General features: G+C 47.1%; 1 protein-coding gene across 1 annotated transcript; it reads left to right on the forward strand.

Annotated features, from left to right (window-relative positions):
* Positions 1-3,795: 3,795 nt before the first annotated feature.
* On the forward strand, positions 3,796-6,321 carry LOC109739013 (uncharacterized). Its single transcript, XM_020298094.4, has 2 exons — positions 3,796-4,905; positions 5,706-6,321. Exons 1-2 carry the CDS (start codon positions 4,050-4,052, stop codon positions 6,077-6,079), a joined length of 1,230 nt encoding a protein of 409 aa, XP_020153683.1. The 5' UTR covers positions 3,796-4,049; the 3' UTR covers positions 6,080-6,321.
* Positions 6,322-24,312: the final 17,991 nt, after the last annotated feature.

Genomic DNA, 24,312 nt, shown 5'->3' on the forward strand with positions numbered 1-24,312 from the left:
AACTTTATTATTGCCTCTAGGGCATATTTCCTTCAGAAGAACATGATCACCTCCTGTCGCGTCGACACGAGCAGCTCCGCCATCGGAATTTGCAGTACCGACAGCGGCGATGATGCACGTGCCCCCACTGCGATAGGCAGAGAAGCCAGTCCGACGACGACCACAGCGGCCGCTGTATGCAGAAGCGACGCTCCTCCCGTGTCCCCGTTCCCCTCCACTCCCTTCGTTGTTCGTCGACTGCGGGTGATATATATTGCCATATTGGGATCAGGTGCAACTAGTTAAGGGACATAAGGCGCGTCCGATGTGCTCTCCAGCATCGCCGACATCATTAGCAGCATCCTCGTTCACCGCGAAGGTGCATAGCAAGTGTTCGACGAAATGTATGATACAAATGTAAGTTTTAGGGAGATAACTTTAGGGGATCAGCTACAAACCGCTTTTATTTAGCGAAGCAAATATACTCCTCTAATGGATAAGAGGCAAGTTATCTATTTTTTCTTTACAAGAGTTCTGAATTTTATTTGCTTAAGTCGATTTTCCCAGTTGGATTTCATTCACGGTTGGGCATTGTCTTCTTCCTCCAAACTTCCTCTTCTTCAGCCTCTTTGATTCATGGAAATTTCAAAATGCAAAAATAGGAAAAGTATATAATTGAAATGGCATATGTCCTTTTCAATCCTATAGAGTTAAGAAACCACAGGAATCTGTATTAAAGAGTTTTTGTGCATGGAAATATGTGTCTCATTTATATCATAAGGATCATAGTACAAGTCACGTACACACCGACCTGGCAAAACTGAATACATAGTAGAACGCTAGCCTTTGCACAAAGAAACACCAACCTAGAAGTAAAATTACAAACAAGACCAAGGAAACTTCTGAGCTTGACACCAACGCCTGTCACCTGTCTCTGGCACCACTACAGCAGCCACCAAAGAAAAAAGTGACGGATCACCACCACACTCGACCTCGACGCGGCTGCAAGGTGGCTTGTCAAAGGCGAAACCATTATCGTTGGACAAATCAGACCGGCGCAACACCCCGGACACGCCATTGAACTCCAGATCTCGCAACCCCACATGAGTAAGACGTCGGAGGAGGAAACCATACCTGCCATCCACGTACCACGAACCCAACACGCGATCCACATCTTGCAGATGCAGCCAATGCAGACCACAATCTGCATCTGCTCCTGGACTACCTCCCAAGCTCCGCGTTGGCGCTGGAGCAAACGTCGTCGCAAGGACGAAGCCCGAGGACACAGGTCCACCACAAGTATGTCGCCGCCGCTGCATCATCCTTACTTGAACAGACTGGATTTCAGATCCATGCTAACCGTAGGACCGATTGCCTTGTCGGAGTAGGATCTGAAGAAATTTTATTCAGCATCGCCATCGTCGGCACCGAAGCCAAGACGATGAACAACCTAAAGAACTAAGCTATTTTGGCCTAAAACTACCCACACCTGTGGATCCGGCGACCCCCCTTACCACCGAAGACCGAGGTCGCTAGTGGAGGAGAGCTGCCGGTGGGCTGTGGTGGAAGAAGCGCTCCTAGTGGCGCACGCGAGGTCGCCTTTCTTTCTCCTCTTCCAAGTATGAAAGAGTATTTGATGTCACCCAAAAACAAAAAAATTGTACAAAAAGGTTTGGGGTGAAGAGAATGTTTTCCTTAACATAGAATGTAAAGCAATCCTTATGATTTTTTTCATAAGATTCCAATTATATGGATCAAATGAGGTACATAGAAAAAACTCACGAGGACTCAAATCCTTCAAAAAAAATCCTATAGAATTCTTTTGAATCAAAGGAACTTTCCTTCTTTATCGCGACAAGTTGTCCACCTCGCAGTCTTCTGGCTTGCCTCCGAACGCGATGTTTTCGTTCGCAACGTTCTCCCTGCCTCCATAGGCACAAGGCTTCCACGTCCCCATCTCCGGCATGATTGTCCAGCCTCGTTGCGGATGCCATGACCACCGCCCCCTTTCATCGTCAGCATCCCCCCCTCTCCTCCTACCAAAATCAAATTTCTACATTAAAAACATATTTTTTTAAACAACTTACAAGTAGGCCAAGTGAAAAACTAACTCTTCCCATTGAGAAGAATCCTCCCGTCGATGCTATGTCACAAACGTAGTTAGACAAGAGTCGCATAACAAAAGGAGCCATATATTTGTCAATTGCCTGGGAAAATGTTGTTAGTCGGTTCGGATCCAACGGCTCTGACTTCTTCTTCCTCATCTGGATGATGCCTTCTTCTTCTTCTTCTTCTTCTTATTCTTCTTCTTCTTCTTCTTCTTCTTCTTGTTCCTCTGGCTGCCACCAACTCACGCAGACCTAACTGCCTTGTCACCCCCTCCGTTGTGTTGTCGCCGCCCCAATCATCCCTTTGAACACTAGGATGATCTCCACCGCCAACGACACCCCCCCACCCCCAGGGCCGGTCCTAAGATTTTAGGGGCCCGGGGCGAAAGCAAAATCGGGGGCCCTTTATGCATCATGATTGTTTTGATATTTTTAAATACGGGTTACTTTTAAATTTTTATCAATGGAGTGCAAAACCAGCATGTCGACTTAGTTTTGTGATTTACTGAATATGATTATATTAATTCTATCTTACTTTAAATTTTGCCAAGGAAGTTTCACACACTGTATATTTCATATACAGTTTGCCACACACAAAAATAATATTTGAACGGCTCCTTCACGCAACTATAGAATTACTTTATAATTTACAATGCTAAAATTAATTTAGCCACCTAAATAAATTAAGTAGACCATGCATTCTCTAGTTAATTCATCTCAGCTATTAGTATCATTGATCCATGGATCCTAGTAGTCATTCTCTTCCATTGTCTTTCATCGACCACCAGAAGGCCGGACAACTACAATCTACTCTTCTCCGCTAATTCACCAGCTACTCCTATCTAACAGAACCTAGATAGCTCTTGGATGATGAATCAAGAAGATGCTTACCTATTCTGTTGTTCAAAGGTGGGCTATTGTTACTCCTGCCGTCGAACATGAAATCACCCGAGCAGCCTAAGGAGGAAGCATCCGCAAGGCCTCCGCGGGAGGACGCTGTAGCGGCAGGAGTCTTGCGTGATGTGTGCTTGAGGGATTGATTTGCGGCTAGGTCGATCGCTGATGTTGTTGTGTGTGGGCCTACACGTGGAAACGAAAATTCCATTGATTCAGGGAATCGTTGATTTACTTGCCCACTACTGCACCTTCACGTACAAGGCATGTTACACCTAAATTAGCGCATGGTCATTTTTTTTCACGGGCCTAATACACAAAGCACACATATGTGGGGGGCCCTACCTTTCGGGGGCCCGAGGCGGCCGCCCCCCCCCCCCCCCCCCCCCCCCCCTCAGGGCTGGGCCTGCCCACCCCCCTCCCTCACACACACAAACATCGGGCCCCTCCACCGGTGACGCCACTGCCACATCGTTTCCGGCTCCGGGTCGTTCCTAACTTCCGTTGAGAGGCTTTGTACAGAATCGATTGATCCAAATTACAATTTCAGTCACCTGATCGATAACAAAAAAAACACAGGCAGACGGGAAAACAAGAGACGAGAAAGCGGTCAAGAACGTACACGGGCGTCAGTGAGTGCGAATAGTAAGCGAGGCTCTGGCACAGATCCTGATCGCCTCACATGAGGGAGAGACGAGCAAATGCGTTCAGTTCTCACATGCCAAACCCTGCCACTGCCACCACCCTTCTCTCCAATCGCACGCACAAAACGCCCCCGTTCGCGTACGGCGTCGCGCACCACGCTCAACGCCGCGCGAAACCACGGAAAATCTGTGGAAACGTTCGCTGGGAAACCCAAACCCCCGTCCCGTATCCGGGAAACGGCGGAGAGGCGTGGGGGAGACGAGAGCGAGACCCCGTACCGTACCGCGCGCACCAAACGCCGTGCCCATGTAAATACCACACCGCAACGCAGTTCGCAGCTCGCGCACCGCACCGCACCCACCCACCGCACCGCGTCCCAATGCCCCAGCCCGCCAGCCCAGCCTGCTAGCTCTGTAGCTCGCCATGTCGGCGTCGTCGGACCCCTCGCCGTCCTCCTCGGCTGCGGCGGCGGCGTCGGCGTCCCCGCTCGCCGCCTACCACGCGCACCCGCACCACCCCCACCACCACCTGCACCTCTCCACGCCCCCGCACGCGTACCCGCCCGCGGCGCCGCCCCCTTCCCCGGCGTCCGCGCCCAGGGACTACCGCAAGGGCAACTGGACGATGCACGAGACGCTCATCCTCATCACCGCCAAGCGCCTCGACGACGACCGCCGGGCCGGCGGGGGCGCGGGCGGCGTGGCCATGGCGGGCCCGTCCTCGCCGCCCACGCCGCGCTCCGCCGAGCAGCGCTGGAAGTGGGTGGAGAACTACTGCTGGATCAACGGCTGCCTCCGCAGCCAGAACCAGTGCAACGACAAGTGGGACAACCTCCTCCGCGACTACAAGAAGGTCCGCGACTACGAGGCCCGCCGCGCCTCCATCGCCGCCGCCGCCCCTCCCGTCGACGGCGCCCCGGCAGCGCAGCCGCAGACGCCGCTCCCGTCCTACTGGACCATGGAGCGCCACGACCGCAAGGAGCGCAACCTGCCAACCAACCTCGCCCCGGAGGTCTACGACGCGCTCCTCGACGTGCTCTCCCGCCGCGCCGCGCGCCGGGGCGGCGCCGCGATCGCGCCCGCGGCGCCAGCCCCTCTCGCCCTGCCGCCCCCTCCTCCACCACCACCTCCGCCGCCCTCACCGCCGAAGCCTCTCCTCAACCAGCAGCAGCAGCAAGAACAGCAGAAGCACCACCGTCTTCACCCTCAGCCTCCGCCGCTGCTGCAGCTCCCGGCGCCCGTGCCACAGCCGTCGGTGCCGTCGGCGACGTCCGTTTCCGGTAATGCTCGGCGCGCGCCCGTTCCTACTTAACCCAAGCATCCGTTACCAGCTAGCTTAATCTATCCATGCATTTGTTTACTGTTCTTCAACTGACACGCGGGCCCGCGCGTTATGATTGGGCTGGCAGATACTTAATCTAGGAGTACTTGCATTGAGGGCTGGCGTAATTATTTACCTCATGCGTTCCGCCGGGGCGTCACGTGATCGCTTTTTAACCTTTTTACTGTGGGTTATTCCCCCTCCCTCCCGGCCGGCGCACCGTGGTAGCGGTAATAATGTGGGTCGCCGTGCCTGCTGGAGTAAAGCTGCATGCAGTCCACGCACGGGAGTAAAGTTGGACCAGAATCCAGCTATTTTCAGGGGTTTAGCTTCAAGAAATATCATACTTTTGACACGTAACAATACAGTACAGGAGTGGTATTGTATTGTATTGCTGGGTGCCTCTGGCATCTACCAGACTACCACTATAGCTATAGTTAGATAGGCCTGAGATGCTGCTGCTAGTGTATCATCTTTGCATGCAAACACTTTAAAAAGCCTGGGAGAAATCCATTCGGCGAAAGCCTGAAGCCTCGGAGCCACTGACGAGCTCGCAAGCATGCGAGAAAGAAAGCACCTTTCCCGCCTTCCGTTTCCAATCTCCTCTTCTCGTCTCCACTTTTGTTCTTGGCTGCTTCTTTTGTTCTTTGTTTGCCTTGTTTTAATCCAGTTTAAGTGTAGTGTAAATGTCTACTTACAAATTACAATGATCATGCACTTTTGGTTTAACAAGTTTTGTTGTGTGTACGCACTACGCAGCCGAGGAGGAGATGACGGGGTCGTCGGAGTCCGGGTCGGACGGCCTGGGCCTGGGTGGGATGTCGGGAGGCGTCGGCGGGAACGGCGACGAGCCGGAGGCGAAGCGGCGGCGGCGGGCGGAGCGGCTGGGGTCGAGCGTGGTGCGGAGCGCGACGGTGCTGGCGCGCACGCTGGTGGCGTGCGAGGACCGGCGGGAGCGGCGGCACCGGGAGGTGCTGGAGCTGGAGGAGCGCCGGCTGCGGCTGGAGGCGGAGCGCAACGAGGTGCGGCGGCAGGGCTTCGCGGGCCTCGTGGCCGCCGTCAACGGCCTCTCCGGCGCCATCCACGCCCTCGTCGCCGACCACCACGGCCGCAGCGGCGACTCCTCCAGGTGATCATCAACCAGTCGTTACTTTTTGCACCATGGAGGCAGAGCAAGCGAGCAAACGCATGCAAGATATGACAACGTTGGCATCAAGATTTGGAACGGGGTTCATGGATTCTTCGGGTCAAGGGACCGGGATGTAATTAAGGGCAATTGTTGGGAGGCTGTGATTGAGCTGTAGTGATGACTTAGCTAGAATTTCATTTGGTCCGTAATGGTATATTATGATCGAGCCAAGCCGTTGCATGCCCATGTCGCTGTGCACAGTGGTCGTGATGTTGGCGTTGCTGGGTTTTGTTTGGGTCTGTCGGTCGTGGACCGTGATGATTCGCAGCCTAGCAAGGTCGCTGCATGCTGTCACGTGATCGCCGGCAGTAGGGCCTACATGCATCTCTCTCTCTCTCTCTAGATCAAGTGCGATAGCTTTGGACGGAATGCCGCTTTTGCCCTCGTGTTGCATGCATGCAAGCATCATGCCTGCATGTCACCTACGCTACCTACTTGTGGCGTTGTACTGGATCGGGTCGTACTACGTACATGTATGATTGTTCAACGACGAGTGTACTCAATGCAATCACCTGCCTTGCTAGCTAGGCCCGTCTCCCGTGGACTGGACTCGTGTACCTAACATGCCGTAAGTACACGTATCTTGTGGCCACGCTCCGCTGTCGTCGATCTCTCTCCAAGTACTCGCGACAATGTGTTATGTGTCGACTTGCCTTTCCCCCTAAAGGCAGCTACCATCTACTGATCATGGATCGTGCAACATATATCTTGGGAATTAAGTAATTTTTTACAACACTGATACATTTCAAAAGAGGAAATCAACCACAACGTACAATACGTTTACACATCAGCCACTCTATCTAACTGATAAAACTAGATGATACCTCGCGCATTGAGCACAGAAAACCGGACTTAATAGACAAATGCAATGTAAATAATCTAAAAATACGTGTTAACCATGTTGTCTCTCAGCTAAAGTAGAAACCATTTCATGAGATTCATTATGAAACGTGTATGTCTCAAGTCTAGCCCAATGCTCTCTTTTCCACAAACACATCATGTCATGTATACAGATACAGAGTTTATCTGTGAAAGCTTATGAACACACCCGTAGCTCAGAGATGATGATATCATGTAAAGAGATTTGAACGTATCGTGTTCATGGGAGTACATGCAACAATAATCACGTCAGACACACCACACTGCGAGAACATACTCCCTCCATCCTAAAATAATCGACTCAACTTTGTACTAACGGCCAGCTTCAGGAGCAGGTCCCTGACACCATCTCTTGGGCCTGGGAACCGAACGGCCAGTTCTCGGTCCGATCTGCCTATGCTGCACGGTTCGTTGGTAGGGAGGTGGCGCCGACGGCGGATTTTTCCTGGCGATCTCGGGCACCTCTGAAGTGTCGCTTCTTCACCTGGTTGGCTATGAGAAACCGATGCTGGACTTCGGACCGGCTTGCCAGACGCGGCCTCCCGCACCAGGATGCCTTCCCGTTCTGTGACCAGGAAGATGAAACTATTGACCACATCCTTCTCACGTGTGTGTTCGCTCGAACAGTTTGGAGAACTCTGTGCTCGGCCTTAGGGAAGCCGCAGTGGTCCCCAACGGCCCAAGACACCATGAAGGATTGGTGTGTTGCGAGAACGTCAGGTGTCCGCAAGCCAAAGGAGCTACAGGCGCTTCTCACCCTAGGGCTTTGGGAGCTTTGGAAGCACAGGAATGCAATTGTCTTCGACGGCTCTTTTCCATCACTACAGCTGGTAATCAGGCGTATCGTCATGGAAGGTAAGGTTTGGCAGCAGGCGAGCTTATTCAAGGGTGAAGTGGATAGCATGCTCGAGCTTCTAGTAGGGTGGGTAGGTAGTGAGTAATCCAGATTACCGTGTTTGTAGGCGGAGAGGTGGATTGTACATTTGGTGATGATGTTGATGTAGCGTTTAACACTATGTAACATCAACGGTGGTTGGGACTCCCCCCCTTCTTCTATAAAAGATGATACGCACACTCGTGCGTATTTGAGAAAAAAAAACTTTGTACTAACTTTAGTACAAAGTTGAGTCACTTGTTTTGGGACGTAGGAGGTATATATCAAACGGAAGAACCGAAAGAACACACAGGTAGCTGCCAGCCAGCCAGAGGAACGGCACTATAATAAGGCACACATACCCAAGGGATATGAATGATAGATAATGTAAATACACAATGCTATGCTAAAGGCACACAATGGAAGAAGTACATAAAACAACAACTACATCCTAAACGACATTCCATACAATCATTATGATAAGCAGGACCGCCGATTTTATTCTATTCACATGACAGAGCCATTTGGTAGCAGCCATGGCAACACCCACGACTGATCAAGCTAATCCTCATATGATCTCATGGGTCATGACCTTGTAATTAAAATCATGCACCACAAACTCATTCAAATTCTTTGTAAACTAAGGCCTGTAGTGCAGCATAAACACAGACACGACACATGCATTTCATCAGAGCTAAATTCAAAAATACATCCCCCGCAAAAGAAACTTCTAAAATACAAGGCTAAAGACTAGGATAAACTAAGACAACATAAAGGAGAAAATACCCAACCCCTGTTGGTTTCTAGAGGGCCATTAAAATGAGCCCAGAAGACAACAAGCTCACCCGCTCAAATCAAATCCTGAAATGATATAAGTATTAGTCAAAAAACCAATTAATAAAATGATATAAGATGGAGCACACAAAAAATATATTTGTTCATCAAACAAAGCAAATAATGTATGTGCTTAGTAGGGAACCTTCATTGTTCTAATTGTAAAACTGAAGAAGCATAAGAAATTCACTGCATCAGATGAACAATAGTTCACAAAGATGGAGCACACATAGATGGTTGCTCCGAATTCTTCACTCTGCTAACCAACTAAATTGCACATTCATGCATTATATGTCACATCTCCTCGAAGAGCAACCAAAAATGATTACTAGATCATACTTTGAAACCAACATGTTACAATAAACATGGAAATCCTCTTGATGTAGAGTTGATAAACTAAAATCAAAATCACACCCTCTTATTTGTAAGGCATTATCACCTGAGGATCACATAAGAGCCAAATTACTCAATTAGCAAAGTGAATGAAAAAACATAACTAAAAGAAAAATCTTATCTACTCGTGCCCGAGGCGGTGTCGTCGATGGGGACCGAGAGTCCTCGTACGTGGAGGTGGGCAGTGGCCGAGGTTGGGCGAGTAATCTGCAGAGTAGCAGCATGGATCAGATGCATGTATTGCTTCTCTCATTGGTGGATCTTGCCGGTACGGGGGAGAGGGGTTGCATGTCCGACAACGATTGCCAGGAAAGAATCTCCATCCTTGTAGATCGGTTGGAGCGGCAGGAGTCGGCGACGGTCTTGCGCAGAATTGGTTGGGGTTGCTGAAGGAAATATGCCCTAGAGGCAATAATAAAGTTGTTATCTGTATTTCCTTATACCATGATAAATATTTATTATTCATGCTAGAATTGTATTAACTGGAAACTTAGTACATGTGTGAATACATAGACAAAACAGAGTGTCCCTAGTATGCCTCTACTTGACCAGCTCGTTAATCAAAGATGGTTAAAGTTTCCTGACCATAGACATGTGTTGTCATTTGATGAACGGGATCACATCATTAGAGAATGATGTGATGGACAAGACCCATCCGTTAGCTTAGCATTATGATCGTTTAGTTTTATTGCTATTGCTTTTCTTCATGACTTATACATATTCCTCTGACTATGAGATTATGCAACTCCCGAATATTGGAGGAACACCTTGTGTACTATCAAACGTCACTACATAACTGGGTGATTATAAAGATGCTCTACAGGTGTCTCCGAAGGTATTTGTTGAGTTGGCATAGATCAAGATTAGGATTTGTCACTCCGTGTATCGGAGAGGTATCTCTAGGCCCTCTCGGTAATGCACATCACTATAAGCCTTGCAAGCAATGTGACTAATGAGTTAGTTGCGGGATGATGCATTACGGAACGGGTAAAGAGACTTGCCGGTAACGAGATTGAACTAGGTATGAGGATACCGACGATCAAATCTCGGGCAAGTAACATACCGATGACAAAGGGAATGACGTATGTTGTTATGCGGTTTGACCGATAAAGATCTTCGTAGAATACGTAGGAGCCAATATGAGCATCCAAATATGAGCATCCATGTTCCGCTATTGTTTGTTGACTGGAGATGTGTCTCGTTCATGTCTACATAGTTCTTGAAACCCGTAGGGTCCGCACGCTTAACGTTCGATGACGATTTATATTATGAGTTGTGTGTTTTCGTGACCGAAGTTTGTTTGGAGTCCCGGATAAGATCACGGACATGACGAGGAATCTCGAAATGGTCGAGAGGTAAAGATTCATATATTGGAAGGTTATATTCGGACATCGGAATGGTTCCGAGTGATTCGGGTATATTTCCGGAGTATCGAGGGGTTATTGGAACCCCCTGATGGTGTCCTGAACTAGAGGGTACTCACCACGTCGTCTCCCGATCAGTTGGATTGGGCCGAGGACCCCCATGGCCATTCACTCATGGGCCAGTTCGGAAAGTCGTATATGAGGAAGATTCCACAAGACTTGGTGATCAAGACAAGGACTCCTCTCCACCGACATATTCGACTAGGACTCTTGTTATCCTAGGCCTTCGGTATACATTATATAAGCCGAGGCCAGGCTAGTCGACAGAGACATGCTAGATCATTATGATATTATTCATCATACCCTTAGGTTTTAGACCACAACATATGATCTCGTGGTAGACCAACTCTTGTAATTTCCATATTCATCAAGATCAATCAAGCAGGAAGTAGGGTATTACCTCCATTAAGAGGGCCCGAACCTGGGTAAACATCGTGTCCCCTGTCTCCTGTTACCCATCGATCCATGACACACAACTTGAGACCCCCTACTCGAGATCTGCCGGTTTTGACACTGACACCCCCCGGGGAAGTATTGGGCCCACATGGGCCTAAGGGAGAGAGAGGGAAGCCCGCGGGGGGTGGCCGCGCGCCCCCCTCCTAGGGAGTCCGAATAGGACAAGGAGGAGGGGGCGGCGCCCCCCCTTCCCTTTCCCTCTCCCTCTCCTTCCTATTCCCTCCGGTATAGAAAGGAAAAGGGGGGGGGGGCGAATCCTACTTGGACTAGGAGTCCAAGTAGGACTCCCCCCATGGCGCGCCCCTCCTGGCAGCCGGCCTCTCTCCCCCTCCCTTATATACGTAGGCAGGGGGCACCCCAAAGGGACATCAATTGTTCTCTTAGCCGTGTGTGGTACCCCCTCCACAGTTTACTCCTCCGGTCATAGCGTCGTAGTGCTTAGGCGACGCCCTGCGCGGATCACATCACCAACACCATCGCCACGCCGTCGTGCTGACGGAACTCTCCCTCGACCCTCTACTGGATCAAGATCTCGTGGGACGTCATCGAGCTGAACGTGTGCTGAACACGGAGGTGCCGTACGTTCGGTACTTGGATCGGTTGGATCGTGAAGACGTTCGACTACATCAACCGCGTTAACCTAACGCTTCCGCTTTTGGTCTACGAGGGTATGTGGACACACTCTCCCCCTCTCGTTGCTATGCATCTCCTAGATAGATCTTGCATGATCGTAGAAATTTTTTGAAATTACATGCTACATTCCCCAACAGTGGCATCCGAGCCAGGTCTATGCGTAGATGATATGCACGAGTAGAACACAAAGAGTTGTGGGCGATAATAGTCATACTACTTATCACCAACGTCTTACTTTGATTCGGCGGTATTGTTGGATGAAGCGGCCTGGACCGACATTACATGACCGCATTCATGAGACTAGTTCTATCGACGTGCTTCGCACATAGGTGGCTGGCGGGTGTCTGTTTCTCTAACTTTAGTTGAATTGAGTTTGACTACGGCTGGTCCTTGTTGAAGGTTAAAACAGAACACTTGACGAAAAATCATTGTGGTTTTGATGCGTAGGTAAGAATGATTCTTGCTAGAAGCCCGTAGCAGCCACGTAAAACTTGCAACGGCAAAGTAGAAGACGTCTAACTTGTTTTTGCAGGGCATGTTGTGATGTGATATGGTCAAGACGTGATGAGATATAAATTGTTGTATGAGATGATCATGTTTTGTAAAAGCTATCGGCAACTGGCAGCAGCCTTATGGTTGTCGCTTTATTGTATGAAATGCAATCGCCATGTAATTGCTTTACTTTATCACTAAGCGGTAGCGATAGTCGTGGAAGCAATAGTTGGTGAGACGGCAACGACGCTACGATGGAGATAAAGGTGTCAAGCCAGTGACGATGGAGATCATGACGGTGCTTTGGAGATGGAGATCAAAGGCACAAGATGATAATGGCCATATCATGTCACATATTTTGATTCCATGTGATGTTTATCTTTTATACATCTTATTTTGCTTAGTACGGCGGTAGCATTATAAGATGACCCCTCACTAAATTTCAAGGTATAAGTGTTCTCCCTGAGTATGCACCGTTCCTACAGTTCGTCGTGCCGAGACACCACGTGATGATCGAGTGTGATAAGCTCTACGTTCACATACAACGGGTGCAAGCCAGTTTTGCACATGCAGAATACTCGGGTTAAACTTGATGAGCCTAGCATATGCAGCTATGGCCTCGGAACACTGAGACCGAAATGTCGAACGTGAATCATATAGCAGATATGATCAACATAGAGATGTTCACCATTGAAAACTACTCCATCTCACGTGATGATCGGACATGGTTTAGTTGATATGGATCACGTGATCATTTAGATGACTAGAGATATGTCTATCTGCTACCTCTTGAGCATGCGTTGGTTTTCCCTTGAAGAGGAAAGGGTGATGCAGCAAAGTAGTGTAAGTATTTCCCTCAGTTTTTGAGAACCAAGGTATCAATCCAGTAGGAGACTACATGCAAGTTGCCTAGTACCTGCACAAACAACCAAGAACCTTGCAACCAACGTGATAAAGGGGTTGTAAATCCCTTCACGGCCACTTGCAAAAGTGAGATATGATAAAGATAATAAGATAAATATTTTTGGTATTTTTGTTGTATAGATTGGAAAGTAAAGATTGCAAAATAAACGGCGGCAGAAATAGCTAGTTGACGGGAAACTAATATGATGTAAAATAGACCCGGGGGCCACAGGTTTCACTAGTGGCTTCTCTCATGATAGCATATATTACGGCGGGTGAACAAATTACTTCCGAGCAATTGATAGAAAAGCGCATAGTTATGAGAATATCTAGGCATGATCATGAACATAGGCATCACGTCCATGTCAAGTAGACCGAAACGATTCTGCATCTACTACTATTACTCCACACATCGACCGCTATCCAGCATGCATCTAGAGTATTAAGTTCATAAGAACAGAGTAACGCATTAAGCAAGATGACATGATGTAGAGGGATAAACTCAAGCAATATGATATAAACCCCATCTTTTTATCCTCGATGGCAACAATACAATATGTGTCGGTTCCCTTTCTGTCACTGAGATTGAACACCGCAAGATTGAACCCAAAGCTAAGCACTTCTCCCATTGCAAGAAAGATCAATCTAGTAGGCCAAACCAAACTGATAATTCGAAGAGACTTGCAAAGATATCAAATCATGCATATAAGAATTCAGAGAAGAATCAAATATTGTTCATAGATAATCTTGATCATAAACCCACAATTCATCGGATCTCGACAAACACACCGCAAAAAGTATTACATCGAATATATCTCCAAGAACATCGAGGAGAACTTTGTATTGAGAACTAAAGAGAGAGAAGAAGCCATCTAGCTAATAACTATGGACCCGAAGGTCTATGGTAAACTACTCACACATCATCGGAGAGGCTATGGTGTTGATGTAGAAGCCCTCCGTGATCGGTTCCCCCTCCGGCGGAGCGCCGGAAAAGGCCCCAAGATGGAATCTCACGGGTATAGAAGGTTGCGGCGGTGGAAAAGTGGTTTTGTGGCTCTCTGGATGTTTTCAGGGTATAAGAGTATATATAGGCGAAAGAAGTAGGTCGGTGGAGCTACGAGGGGCCCACGAGGGTAGGGGCGTGCCTACCCCCTGGGCGCGCCCTCCTGCCTCGTGGCTTCCTCGTTGCATCTCTGACTTCCACTCCAAGTCTCCTGGGTTGCGTTTGTTCCAAGAAAGATCCTCGTGAAGGTTTCGTTCCGTTTGATATTCCTTTTCTGCGAAACACTGAAATAGGCAAAAAAACAGAAACTGGCACTGGGCCTTCGGTTAATAGGTTAGTCCCAAAAATAATATAAAAGAGCATATTAAAGCCCATTAAACATCCAAAACAGATAATATAATAGCATGGAACAATCAAAAATTATAGATACGTTGGAGACGTATCACTATCTAAGTGGGAGTTCTTTACTAATATGATTAATTGAACTTTAATTTATCATGAACTTAGTACCTGATAGTTTTTTTGCATATCTATGTTGTTGTAGATCAATGGCCCGTGCTACCGTTACCTTGAATTTTAATGCGTTCCTAGAGAAAACTAAGTTGAAAGATGATGGTAGCAACTACACGGACTGGGTCCGTAACTTGAGGATTATCCTCATTGCTGCACAGAAGAATTACGTCCTGGAAGCACCGCTAGGTGCAAGGCCCACTCCAGGAGCACCTCCGCACGTTATGAACGTCTGGTAGAGCAAAGGTTATGACTACTCGATAGTTCAGTGTGCCATGCTTTACGGCTTAGAATCAGGACTTCAAAGACATTTTGAACGTCATGGAGCATATGAGATGTTCCAGGAGTTGAAGTTAATATTTCAAGCAAATGCGCGAATTGAGAGATATGAAGTCTCCAACAAGTTCTAAAGCTGCAAGATGGAGGAGAGGAGAACAGTTCTGTCAGTGAACACATACTCAGAATGTCTGGGCACCACAACCACTTGACTCAGCTGGGAGTTAATCTTCCTGATGATAGTGTCATTGACAGAGTTCTTCAATCACTGCCACCAAACTATAAAAGCTTAGTGATGAACTATAATATGCAAGGGATGGATAAGACAATTCCCGAGCTCTTCGTGATGCTAAAGGCTGCAGAGGTAGAAATCAAGAAGGAGCATCAAGTGTTGATGGTTAACAAGACCACTAGTTTTAAGAAACATGGGAAAGGGAAGAAGGGGAACTTCAAGAAGAACGGCAAGCAGGTTGCTGCTCCTGGAAAGAAGCCCAAGTCTGGACCTAAGCCTGAAACTGAGTGCTTCTACTGCAAAGGGACTGGTCACTGGAAGCGGAACTGCCCCAAGTATTTGGCGGATAAGAAGGATGGCAAAGTGAAAGGTATATTTGATATACATGTTATTTATGTGTACCTTACTCATAGTAGCACCTGGGTATTTGATACTGGTTCTGTTGCTCATATTTGCAACTCGAAACAGGGGCTACGGATTAAACAAAGATTGACTAAGGACGAGGTGATGACGCGCGTGGGAAATGGTTCCAAAGTTGATGTGATCGTCGTCGGCACACTACCTCTACATCTACCTTCGGGATTAGTTTTAGACCTGAATAGTTGTTACTTGGTGCCAGCGTTAAGCATGAACATTATATCTGGATCTTGTTTGATGCGAGACGGTTATTCATTTAAATCAGAGAATAATGGTTGTTCTATTTATATGAGTAATATCTTTTATGGTCATGCACCCTTGATGAGTGGTCTATTTTTGTTGAATCTCGATTGTAGTGATACACATATTCATAATATTAAAGCCAAAAGATGCAAAGTTAATAATGATAGTGCAACTTATTTGTGGCACTGCCGTTTAGGTCATATTGGTGTAAAGCGCATGAAGAAACTCCATGCTGATGGGCTTTTGGAATCACTTGATTATGGATCACTTGATGCTTGCGAACCATGCCTCATGGGCAAGATGACTAAGACTCCGTTCTCCGGAACAATGGAGCAAGCAATTGACTTATTAGAAATAATACATACTGATGTATGCGGCCCGATGAGTGTTGAGGCTCGCGGCGGGTATCGTTATTCTCTGACCTTCACAGATAATTTGAGCAGATATGGGTATATCTACTTAATGAAACATAAGTCTGAAACATTTTGAAAAGTTCAAAGAATTTCAAAGTGAAGTGGAAAATAATCGTAACAAGAAAATAAAGTTTCTACGATCTGATCGTGGAGGTGAATATTTGAGTTATGAGTTTGGTCTTCATTTGAAACAATGTGGAATTGTTTCGCAACTCACGCCACCTGAAACACCACAGCGTAATGGTGTGTCCGAAAGTCGTAACCGTACTTTATTGGATATGATGCGATCTATGATATCTCTTGCCGATTTACCACTATCGTTTTGGGGTTATACTTTAGAGATGGCTGCATTCACATTAAATAGGGCACCATCTAAATCCGTTGAGACGACACCATACGAACTGTGGTTTGGCAAGAAACCTAAGTTGTCATTTCTTAAAATTTGGGGCTGCGATGCTTATGTTAAAAAGGTTCAACCTGATAAGCTTGACCCAAATAGGAGAAATGCGTCTTCATAGGATACCCAAAGGAGACTGTTGGGTACACCTTCTATAACAGATCCGAAGGCAAGATATTAGTTGATAAGAATGGATCCTTTCCAGAGAAGGAGTTTCTCTCGAAAGAAGAGAGTGGGAGGAAAGTAGAACTTGATGAGGTAGTTGTACCTTCTCCCGAATTGGAAAGTAGTTCATCACAGAAATCAGTTCCAGTGGCACCCACACCAATTAGTGAGGAAGCTAATGATATTGATGATGAAACTTCAGATCAAGTTACTATTGAACCTCGTAGGTCAACCAGAGTAAGATCCGCACCAGAGTGGTACGGTAATCCTATTCTGGAGGTCATGTTACTAGACCATGACGAACCTACGAACTATGAGGAAGCGATGATGAGCCCAGATTCCGCGAAATGGCTTGAGGCCATGAAATCTGAGATGGGATCCATGTATGAGATTAAAGTGTCGACTTTGGTTGACTTGCTCGATGATCGGCAAGCATAGAGAATAAACGGATCTTCAAGAAGAAGGCTGACGCTAACGGTAATGTTACTGTCTACAAAGCTCGACTTGTTGCGAAAGGTTTTCGACAAGTTCAAGGGGTTCACTACGATGAGACCTTGTGTGCTATCAAACGTCACAACGTAACTGGTGATTATAAAGATGCTCTAAAGGTGTCTCCGAAGGTGTTTGTTGAGTTGGCATAGATCAAGATTAGGATTCGTCACTCCGTGTATCGGAGAGGTATCTCTGGGCCCTCTCGATAATGCACATCACTATAAGCCTTGAAAGCAATGTGACTAATGAGTTAGTTCGGGATGATGCATTATGGAACGAGTAAAGAGACTTGCCGGTAACGAGATTGAACTAGGTATTAGAATACCGACGACCAAATCTCGGGCAAGTAACATACCGATGACAAAGGGAATGACGTCTGTTGTTATGCGGTTTGACCGATAAAGATCTTTGTAGAATATGTAGGAACCAATATGAGCATCCAGGTTCCGCTATTGGTTATTGACCGGAGATGTGTCTCGGTCATGTCTACATAGTTCTCGAACCCGTAGGGTCCGCACGCTTAACGTTCGATGATGATTTGTATTATGAGTTGTGTGTTTTGGTGACCGAAGTTTGTTCGGAGTCCCGGATAAGATCACGGACATGACGAGGAGTCTCAAAATGGTCGAGAGGTAAAGATCCATATATTGGAAGGTTATATTCGGACATCGGAATGGTTCCGAGTGATTCGGGTATTTTTCGGGAGTACTTAGGGGTTAGCGGAATCCCCCGGGGAAGTGTTGGGCCAACATGGGCCTAAGGGAGAGAGAGATGGAAGCCCGCGGGGGTGGCCGCGCGCCCCCTCCTAGAGAGTCTGAATAGGACAAGGAGGAGGGGGCGGCGCCCCCCCTTACCTTTCCCTCTCCCTCTCCTTCCTTTTCCCTCCGGTGGAGAAAGGAAAAGGGGGGGGGGGGGGGCGAATCCTACTTGTACTAGGAGTCCAAGTAAGACTCCCCCCATGGCGCGCCCCTCCTGGCCGCCGGCCTCTCCCCCCTCCTTCATATACGTGGGCTGGGGGCACCCCAAAGGGACATCAATTGTTCTCTTAGCCGTGTGCGGTGCCCCTCCACAGTTTACTCCTCCGGTCATAGCGTCGTAGTTCTTAGGCGAAGCCCTGCGCGGATCACATCACCAACACCTTCGCCACGCCGTCGTGCTGACGGAACTCTCCCTCGACCCTCTACTGGATCAAGAGCTCGAGGGACGTCATCGAGCTGAACGTGTGCTGAACACGAAGGTGCCGTACGTTCGGTACTTGAATCGGTTGGATCGTGAAGACGTTCGACTACATCAACCGCGTTAACCTAACGCTTCCGCTTTCGGTCTATGAGGGTACGTGGACACACTCTCCCCCTCTCGTTGCTATGCATCTCCTAGATAGATTTTGCGTGATTGTAGAATTTTTTTAAAATTGCATGCTATGTTCCCCAACAGTTGCCTTACCTCGCACGAGGTACCGGGATACAGGAGCACCGTGATCTAGCCGACACACCTGGATAGGGGGTGGACGCCCCCTTGCACGTCCTGCCCCGACGGTGGCAGCGGAAGGAGGTGACGACGGTCTTGCGCCAGACCTAGCTGGGGTTGCCTTACCTCACACGGCATGTCGAGATACATCAACGCCATGAACCGGGCGATACGCCTGGGGTACGGAGGGAGGGGGGATGCACGATGCCAACGGCCATTGGCAGAGAAGCTTCGTCCTATTCGGCTAGCGATGGTGGAAGGAGGTGGGAGCGGTCCTGCGCCAAACCTGGCTGAGGTTGCCTTACTTCGCGTGACCTGTTGGGTGATGTCGATTGTCACTAATGTTCCTCTTTCTCGATTATTGATTGGCTCATCAGTTACAAAGACAAAAGAGCAAATGATTGGTCACTTTAGGAAAGGGTACACACTAAACAAAAACTGATTCTCACGACTTAACTGAAAAAAGAGGTAAAGCTAAGGTGGCAACCTATTGAGGTGGATAGGTTGTGTGTCAAAAGAAATAAGATAGTGAGGATGAACTATTTAAGTATTATAGATATATGGAGGCGGAGCGGAAGATCAAGTCAACTTTTTTTAGGCTAACCACACGCTTTACTCATTAACTCCAAATTTCGAGTATACAATTGATATCAGGCTGCTGTAGGAGCCAAAGATGGTGCCCTACCGATAAGCTAAGCACATACTTAGCGAAGCTATGCACCTCGATGTTCGATGTCCTTCCTTCTAAGATGGAGAAGAATTGCTGCAAATCTGCAACCATCATCTTGATTTAACGAATGATATTGCCGTGCTCCCCACCATTACCATCTCTGATATTGGTTACTACTTCCTTGCCATCAGATCCGACGACCAATCGTTCCTGTCCAAGGTCCAAGGCTAGAGGCGGTGCCTCCCGACAAGACAGATATTCAAGCATAGCTGGATCGTTTACTCCAGGAAAAACTCTAGCAGATGCACTCATATATGCGCCTTCACTATTTCTGCAAATTACTCCCACTGCACCAGATTAACAGAGCTTGAGACCACTCCATCGACTTTAATCTTCGCAAAGCCAGCAGGGGGAGCTACCCATATAGAAGATCAGCTCAACTGATTAATGTAGGTGAGGTTAAACTTCAAGGCAAAAAGCTCACATAGCTCCGGCCCTGTATTACCAAATCCCAACATGGCTATGCCAAAGCCTGAGCCCTGGCTTCGGCCCAAGATAAACCATTGATTTACAACTTCCAAACAAGATGAACTATTTCAAATTCGTAAATCAAATATTACATCTATTCTTTTTAAAATTTAATCATTTATTTGTTCTGGATTTTTTTTCCAGATTTTTTAGGAGGAGGGGAGGAGGTCCGGGGGCAAACTCATCGTGTGTCTGTTACCAACCTGATACTGATTTTCATTTAATAATGGATCATATGTCTATATCTACACCGCTATATCGTGTACAAATAATAATATTGTTCGTTGGATAAAGTCGATCCAACAGTTGCGACTTGTCAAATCCGAGTAACGTTGGTCGTTGGATACCCTCTTCACTACACTAGATTCTCATACATGTACTGTCTAGAAGATTCCCTGCCTGGTCATAAGGACCATGCATAATATGCACAGATCTCAAAACAAAGAGACTTCTTATTTGTTCTAGACTTTTTCATACTTAATCTTATTTTTTTCTCTATTAAGAAAATTGCCGCACATTTTAATTTCATTATTGATGATTCACAATATGCACAAAACACAAACTCTTCTCGTTGTAGAATCTTTCAGACTTACTTAAAAGTAGGTCTAACTATAAGGACCGAGATAGTAAGGAAAATGGGAGGACGAACAGTAGAGCTAAGGGGGACATGGTAGGTGTGATCTTGATGCTAGTAAGGTCGATGGCAATGGCTATTGGAGCCAACGAGTAGTTATCACCTTTAGGCTTGAAAGTTGTTTGGTCGGGAGTGTAGTTGGATCTTGACATGGCATTAACAGCGATGGAAGGATGAAGAAGGTCGCAAAAAAGAAGTGTGAAAGCCCGCGAATAGGAGAAATTGGGAGTTTACCAAGAAAGAGGAAGGTGGTACTTCACAGTGCGCAAAGGGCACCCGGTGCACGTATTACCTGGTTTAAAGAAGAACTACATTCCTTGTGAACATTAAAATTAGTCAATTCCCATGTTCTTATAAACTTACATTAAAAAAAATATTCAATTTTGCATACACTATGGAACAAAATACAAGTTTGTAGTGTTTTATGGAATTGATATTGTTTTTTTTTTGTCAAGACGCAGAAAAGTGTGTTTTCATGAAACTTTGGAAATATGTTAAGAGACTAGAATATGTAGTTGCTTACTTGTTTGCGGACTATTTTCACAATGCCGTCAACCATTTCACCCCTATCGAGATGGGGAACTACTATATCTGACATTGCAAAAAAGGCCTAGGACGGGCCTAGCTCAGGCGTTGAACATCAGCAACGGAGGGACTCCGAAAGTGCGGTCCACATGCCCCTTCTCAGTTCTCACCACAGTGCATATTTTGTCTTGAACAGAAAGAAACAAGTCACGAACAAAGGTTGCTGGGCAAGGACCTGAGTATGCTAGAATTTGCACGTAATCTGCTACTGCTATTTCCAGTTGAAACGAAGCTAAACATTACACATCGCATGCAACATGAGCATATTATTGCATCGTGTTCCCCTCGTTGTTGGTACCTGCCTGAAAACAGTCGCGTTCACCTCAGCCCGGCGGCAGCCAGAGTCGACCGCCAATCAGCGCAGAGAGACGTGTTGCCAAAGATGGTGTGGAGAACCGTCCTGGACTCCTGGGGTCCGGTCCGGTCCAGGCAGCCACGCTACATCCCGTACCACATTGAATCACACGAGGAGCTTTGCTATCTCGGAAGGTGAAAAAAGAAAAACTTATCTTCATTCGTTCGTTATTCTACTAGACTAGATGTTGTATCGTCAAACAAATCCAGAAACTAGACTAGGTTGGAATGCATGCATGCAGCCACTCCTCGCAAAAAGGAAAAGGAAGGCATGCAGCCGGACTCCGTATGCATGTGTCTACCGTCGGCGTGCCTGCGTGTGGGGTTACGGCCGGGCCGGGCCGGCTACGGCAGCGCGTTTAATTGGATCACTCTGGTGCCTGCGTGGACGTATCATTGCCTAAAAAAAACTAAACTATAGTACAGCGCAGCATCGGTTACCCTAGGGTTTTCAGTTGACGCCTGTTAGTGAGAGATAGGGTTTAGTTCTCCCCTCTATGAGAGGGATTGGGCGGCGGGAGCTGGTGGCTGATGGCGAACCAAGTTGAACCTGGAGGATCTGGTAAAGGGAAGGAACTTGTGGAGGATCTGCTGAGCAGATTGGATCTCCATGAGGATGAGCAGGAAAAGTTCGTATGGGAAGATGAATTAAGGACGAGTAGATCGAGGCCAAGTGGTTAGCGGTCGCGAAGGACATACCAATAAGGGTTTTAACCCAGCTGCACTGTAATCTGATATGCGACCTACATGGAAACCGGCAAGGGATGTTCACTCGCGCAAGATCAATGACAATCTCTTTACAATTTAGTTCAGATGCCTGGGTGAATGGAATACTGCTATGAACATGGGACCATGGTTGCTCCTCATTGCAGAGCATGATGGATTTATGAATCCGAGAACCGTGGTGTTAGATAAAATTACAATGTGGGCGGGAGTGCTCAAGTTGCCGGACAATTTCCTGATTCCAGCAGCGATCAAGGGCATGTGCCTTAAGATGGGCAAGGTGCTTTCTTTAGAACCCAGGTGGGCAAGGTGCTTGAAGTCCAGATTACACTGCCCGCTGGTTTTGCCGGTGTATTTGCTCGAGTCAGAGTGGGACTGAACATGACAAAGAAGCTTATCAGGTTTGTGTCAATAACAAAGGCCGGCGTGACCAAATTTTCTCAAATGCAATATGAAAAACTCTCGATTTTCTGTGGAAACTGCGGTATGCTTGGACATTGGTACCAGAAGTGTTGCACCGGCGAGCATGATGTTGCAAAGCTGGAATGGGGTGATTTCATGCTAGCATATGGTGGAAGAGGCCATGGAAGAGGAAGAGGTGATGGCAGAGGCCCTGTATGTGGGCGAGGGGATATAAGAGGCATTGGCGATCCTCCCCTCAGTCCTGGTCGAGGGTGGGGTGGTTTTCCTCCTGTTTTAGGCCGAGGAACGCTGAATAGTTGGCACCACAACACCCTCTTCAATCATGATGGTGTAATGATATGGACACAAATACACGAGGCCAGAATTCAAGCGATAGCCAGAACGTGAGGACCATGAACATTATGGGTAAACACACAACCGCTGACTCGTTGACTGGTATGGGCGGTAATGACAATGCATTAGCTATCATTCCTGTTGGAGATGGTAAACCGTTGATGGTAGCAAAAATACTTGATCAGATCGAAGGCGGTGTCTTATCGATGATCGCAGCCGAACAATAGGTGCGCCATAAAAGAATGCTAATAAGAAAAATCAGAAAAGCTCTTAAGGTGATGCGGTGGAAAGTTCTAATAGAAGCAAAAAATTTGAGATACCGACGACCTCCCTCAAGGAGGATCGCCTAACGCAAGGAAAGTACTAGCTTGCAACTGCCGGGGACTTGGGAATGCCGCGTTGGTTCGTGCTTTGCTAGACGTGATGTTCCTATTGGATACTAACCTCCATAGCTATCCGAAAAAAATGTGTACGAGGGAAATTAAAGATGGATCAGAAGTTTGTGTGCCCGAGTAATGGTAGAAAGGGAGGATTGTTGTTGTTCTGGAAAAATGATCTAAAAGTTCAACAATTAGCTCTTGATAGTATGTTCATTGATGTTAAAATTGAGGAAATGAATAATTGTGTTTGGCGCTTGAAGGGATGTTCAGGGAGTTTCCGTGGGAGAAGAAGCACCTCACATGGAACCGTATGAGATAGCAACACCAAAGTGTTGATCCACTAGTAGAAAACTGGGCTTTGGTCACAGGGCAATATTCACATTAGTCTCGGTTCAGTCACGAACCGGGACTAATGTGAGCATTGGTCCCGGTTCGTGCGGCGAGGGGCCTGCCGGGCCTCGTGGGGGCATTGGTTCCGGTTCGTCCGGACCCGTTGGTCCCGGTTGGTGGGACAAACCGGGACCAAAGGGCCACGCTCCTGGCCCACCACCCTTTAGTCCCGGTTCCTACCACAAACCGGGACTAAAGGGCTGGTCCTAGTTGCGACCAGTGTTTAGTCCCACCTCGCCAACCGAAGGGCGCTCACACCAGTTTATAAGCCCGTCCCTCTATGCCTTGTTGAGCTTCTCTTAAAGTGAAAATAGATGCCCTTATACAGGGAATTTGACCTAAATTCACAGTAAATTTCATAGAAATTTACTATGAATTTAGGTTTAATTTTCTCTATAAGCGCATCTATGTTCATTTTTTTATATTTATAAAATAAATAAACCTTAATAAAATAAATAAAACTAAATAAACTTTAACAAAATAAAATAAAATAAACTATAGTAACTACAATAAATAAACCTTAATAAATTAAGTAAAAATAGCAGCAGTAAAATAAATAAAAATAGCAGCAGTAAAATAAATAAAAATAAAATAATTAAAGTAAAATACATAAGTAATTAGAAATAAAATAAATAAGTTTTTTGTTGTAAGTAG

This window comes from Aegilops tauschii, chromosome 2, assembly GCF_002575655.3.
Source record: "Aegilops tauschii subsp. strangulata cultivar AL8/78 chromosome 2, Aet v6.0, whole genome shotgun sequence".
In the NCBI taxonomy this organism is placed as follows: domain Eukaryota; kingdom Viridiplantae; phylum Streptophyta; class Magnoliopsida; order Poales; family Poaceae; genus Aegilops; species Aegilops tauschii.

Bases quoted from the DNA above. Each gene is read 5' to 3' on its own strand.
- LOC109739013 (XM_020298094.4), top strand. From the start codon at position 4,050: ATGTCGGCGTCGTCGGACCCCTCGCCGTCCTCCTCGGCTGCGGCGGCG. The intron at 4,906-5,705 runs GTAATGCTCGGC...CGCACTACGCAG, and splicing joins GTCGGCGACGTCCGTTTCCG to CCGAGGAGGAGATGACGGGG.